The following is a 4625-nucleotide window of genomic DNA, read 5'->3' on the forward strand; positions in this document are numbered from 1 at the left end:
CCAGATGCCTCACAGAGTTTGAGCTATGCGTGACATCAAGGCTGTGATTTGAGTGTGGAGGGTTCCACTGTAGGAGTGGCACGACCTAATTCTTGTCAGGTGGTGGCTGATCTCTGTGTGGAGAATAGACTGGAGAGGGGGCAGCCTGAGACAGTGTTGGGGGACAGCCATCAGGAGGCTGCTGCAGACCAAGGGAGGGATCAGGATGTATGGAAGCCATGATGCAGCTGTGTGCAGAGGCGGGGGGCGGGGGGGCGGGGGGGCGACGCTTTGCTAGGGTGTAAAGGGATGGGGCAGTTCAGGGCCCCTTGGGCTTGCCAGCTAAGTGGAGACACGGTGCTGCTGTTTTCTATCAGATTCTCCAAATGCCTTGGACCATCAGAGGACAGTGGTTGTAGGGTTAACTAGCGACTTGGAAAAAAAAAAAAAAAAGACACCGTGGGCGGTGCGCGCTCCCGGGACGCGCGCTCCCGGCGTTGGGCACTCGCAGAAGCAACGCAGAGGGAAGAGGAGCCGAGAGAGAGCCCCGGTGTGCCTGCCGTGTGCGTGTGGAGCCCGCGTGGAGCGAGCCGCCGGCCGGTCGAGATGAACACCCTGCTGTCGCGGGCGAACTCGCTGTTCGCCTTTACGCTGAGCGTCATGGCGGCGCTCACTTTGGGCTGCATCCTCACCACCGCCTTCAAAGACAGGAGCGCGCCCGTCCGCCTGCACGTCTCCAGGATCCTGCTCAAAAAAGTGGAAGACTTCACTGGACCGAGGAAGAAAAGCGACCTGGGATTCATCACATTCCACATCTCTGCGGATCTGGAGAAGACTTTCGACTGGAATGTCAAGCAGCTCTTTCTGTATTTGTCAGCCGAATATTCCACCAAAAGCAACGCGGTGAACCAGGTGGTCCTCTGGGACAAGATAGTTCTGAGAGGCGATAACCCGAAGCTGCACTTGAAAGACGTCAAAACCAAGTACTTTTTCTTCGACGATGGACACGGTCTCAAGGGAAACCGGAATGTGACTTTGACTCTGTCTTGGCAAGTTATACCGATTGCTGGAATTCTGCCTCTTGTGACTGGATCAGGACGCATATCTGTCCCATTTCCAGACACATATGAAGTAGCCAAGACTTTTTAAAGAACTTTGCATTTGATTCAAGACATTGGTGTACTTAAGAAATCAATTGTATTTCACTTGTATCTCCTTGCCTTGCTCTTCCTCCCCCCACCTCCTCCCCCTCCTAGCCCTCGTCCCCCTCCTCCTTCTCCTTCTCTTCCTTCTCCTCCTTTTGTGTTGGTATAATGGCAAACATCCAAATGCATATTTGAAGCAAAAGGTTAATGGTCGACTTACATTCTTTCTTACAACCAAAATAAAAAGTTTTCAGTGTGGAGTATTATCTTATAAAAACAATATTTGAAGTGTTCACTGTATTTCACTATTCTTTACAAAATCAAATAAGTATGAAGTGTAGTTAAAACATTCAAGTGTCTGAAGGAACTGATGTCATTAAAAAACAGTATTTTATGTATGACATTCATGCATGTTCACATTGAATGTGATTTAGAGGTAGAGTTTTATTTTTATGTCCTATAAAGTATGCTTGAGTCCTAAACAAAATATGATTATTTGTTAGAAGCCAGAAGTGTTGGAAATAAGGTGACTAGCAACTTTCTTTACTTAAAGAGTGAATACACATTTACTCTGTAAATGACTATAACTCATTTACTGGCTGTATGGCTACCAAATATGGGTCTTTCCAGGCTTTCTCTACAAAGGTTTTCATGTTTTACAGCTTTATATGTTTAAAATTGTCAATGAAATTTGTAAACTTTTGCATGATATATCGACCGAGTGAAGCTTGTTTAAGTGAATATACTAAGTGCTAATTATGCAGTTCTCTGTAAGTCCACATTTTATGATCATTGGTATAATAGTAATACTTGTGCTATGATTTTTCATTTATGAAACACTGACATATGTTATGTATTCTATTGTTATATATTCTATCTAATGATGTACTTAATACAAGGGTTAATTCTTTGCGGGTGAAGAAACTGAATCATTGAAGTTTGATGAATCATTCCAAGGTGAAATACTTAGCAAAGATGAGTCCAAACTTCAACTTAGATCTTCTGATTCCCTCAACTTATTACATCTTTATACCTGAGATGTCACTGTGATAAAATTTCATTTATAATTTACCTTGTATTTTTGTAACCCTGAAGCCTTTTGTCCATTGTTTAATATTTTCCATCTTTTACAAAAGTAACTTATGTTCAAGCTTTCAAAAACATATAGAAATTACATCTCATTCTCTATGTAAAATCATTTTATTTGTAATAGCACAAAAAAGCAAAATGTATCAAAAGTAATTTGAATAGTATATATAAATGTTCCTGATTGGATAAGTGGCCTCAAATGATATTTTTTTGTGGTGTGAGCAAATAGTCTCCAAGGTAACAAGTACAAAGGAGAAGGGTGGGAAGGGTGAAACAGCACATGTGTTATGACTGTGGAAGGGAGAATACTGTAATTCAAGCAACAACAAGCACTGTAGTTACAATACCAGTGATGACAGCATCAATATTGTTCCAAGAATAGTGCAAACTGGTGAAGCCATTATGGAAATCAGTATAAAGGTTTAATTGCAATATGGCCCAGTTATACCATTTATGGACATATACCCAAAGGATTCTATACCCTGCTACGGAAAGGTTTGCACATCCATGTTCATTTTGGTGCCCTTTTCACAATAGCAAGAAAAAGGAATCAGCCTAGATGTCCATCAACAGTTGAATAGATAATGAAAATGGGGTACACTGGAATTTTATTAAGCCATATGAAAAATATTTTTTTAATTTGCAGGAAAATGGGTAGAACTGGAACATAGTGTACTACAAGGGGTATACCAGTTTCAGAAAGACAAATATTGCATGTTCTCTCTCAAATGTAGATGCAAGATTCTAATTTTACATGTGTGTATTATGTGTGCATTTATATGGGAGTAAGTGTATATAGATATCAGGAAAATAGAAAAGGGCCCATGAGAGGAGAAAACAGAGGCTTTAAAGGGCAGATATGGGGAGGGTAATAGAACGCACGTGACATGAATGTGGAATGGAGAATACCAGAAGTGGAAAAGTTTAACAGGGGATGGGGACAGGGAGATGGGGGAGATGAGACAGTAGGAGAGGGGTCAACCAAATGGCATTAAAAAATCTGATACTTTTAAGTTTAGTAAAAATAAATGAATAACTAAAGTATATTTATCTCATATAGATACATCACTACTTAATTACACTTGTTTTTAACAAACACATATCTGTACAATCCATAGAGAAGAATGAGGATTTGAATTTTTTAAAAAAGATTATTATTCTTGTTTTATGTGTAAGAGTGTATTGTCTGCATGCATGTAAGTGCACCTTTGTCCTGCAATGCCCTCAAAGGTCAGAAAAGGGTGTCAGATCCCCTGGAAATTGAGTTACAGATCATTGTTAGCTGCTATGTGGGTGCTGGGATTCAAACCCAGGTCCTCTGCAAGAGCTCTTAACCACTGAGCCATCTCTCCAGCTTGAGGGTTTGGATTTTTTCCAACTAGCATAAAAGTAAAGTTTAGTATCATATAGTAGATTGACTGACTTCTGGCATTTTCACTAAAGTTTTCAAGGTCTAAGTTTCTTATTTGATAAAAAAAAAAAAAGAATTGACTGACATGGTGGTACATTCCTTTAATCCCAGCTCTAGGCAGGCAGAGATAGGCAAAAAAAATCTCTGTGACATTGAGGCCAGCCTGGTGTATATAACAAGTTCCAGGATAGCTGGGGCTGTCGGGAGACCCTATCTCAAATAAAACGAACAACAATAAAAGTTATAATTGTACTAGTTATCATAAATGATGGTCCTTTCACATCACCTAAGTGTGTCTATTTTGCTTATTCATAAAAGTTGGAACAGAAAAGGACCTTAGTAATATGCTGACAGAAAGGCAAGTAAGGATAATGCAGAACTCATATGAACTTGAATTTATTTATATTTTTATAACAACCATCACCTGTAATACAGATATGATACATACAGATTTTAAAATCTACAGTTTTCTAATCTTAAATGTTCAGAACATTTCCATTGAAGAAAACACACACACACACACACACACACACACACACACACACACACAAAGTAAGGATAATGCAGAACTCATATGAACTTGAATTTATTTATATTTTTATAACAACCATCACCTGTAATACAGATATGATACATACAGATTTTAAAATCTACAGTTTTCTAATCTTAAATGTTCAGAACATTTCCATTGAAGAAAACACACACACACACACATATGGTTTTGTGCTAATACCTAATGGGCTGAGAATAAGCAGCATGGAATATGAGGGAACTATCTATCCCTGTGCTCAGGTTCTCATGGAAGGAATGTAACCAAAAGTGACATACTTTATCTCCAGCTAACACATTCTCCCTCATGAAAAGCTGAATCTAGAAAAAGAGTTTGGCTGTAAGTTTAGCCCTCTCAGGAATCACTTTTTGGACTTTACTGACAAAATTTTAATCTTATAATAGAAACCAAAAGCTGTTGAGAACTTGTTCCTACAACTCAGAAGCAGCTT

The 4625-nt window shown here is 39.5% G+C and overlaps 1 protein-coding gene across 1 annotated transcript; it reads left to right on the top strand.

Moving 5' to 3' along the window:
• The first annotated feature begins 299 nt into the window (after positions 1-299).
• LOC103733401 (signal peptidase complex subunit 3) lies at positions 300-1378 on the top strand. Its single transcript, XM_008832211.3, has one exon. The coding sequence runs from the start codon at positions 586-588 to the stop codon at positions 1126-1128; it is 543 nt and encodes a 180-aa protein (XP_008830433.1). The 5' UTR covers positions 300-585; the 3' UTR covers positions 1129-1378.
• Positions 1379-4625: the final 3247 nt, after the last annotated feature.

Source organism: Nannospalax galili, unplaced genomic scaffold (genome assembly GCF_000622305.1).
Source record: "Nannospalax galili isolate Female #2095 unplaced genomic scaffold, S.galili_v1.0 scaffold671, whole genome shotgun sequence".
Classification (NCBI taxonomy): domain Eukaryota; kingdom Metazoa; phylum Chordata; class Mammalia; order Rodentia; family Spalacidae; genus Nannospalax; species Nannospalax galili.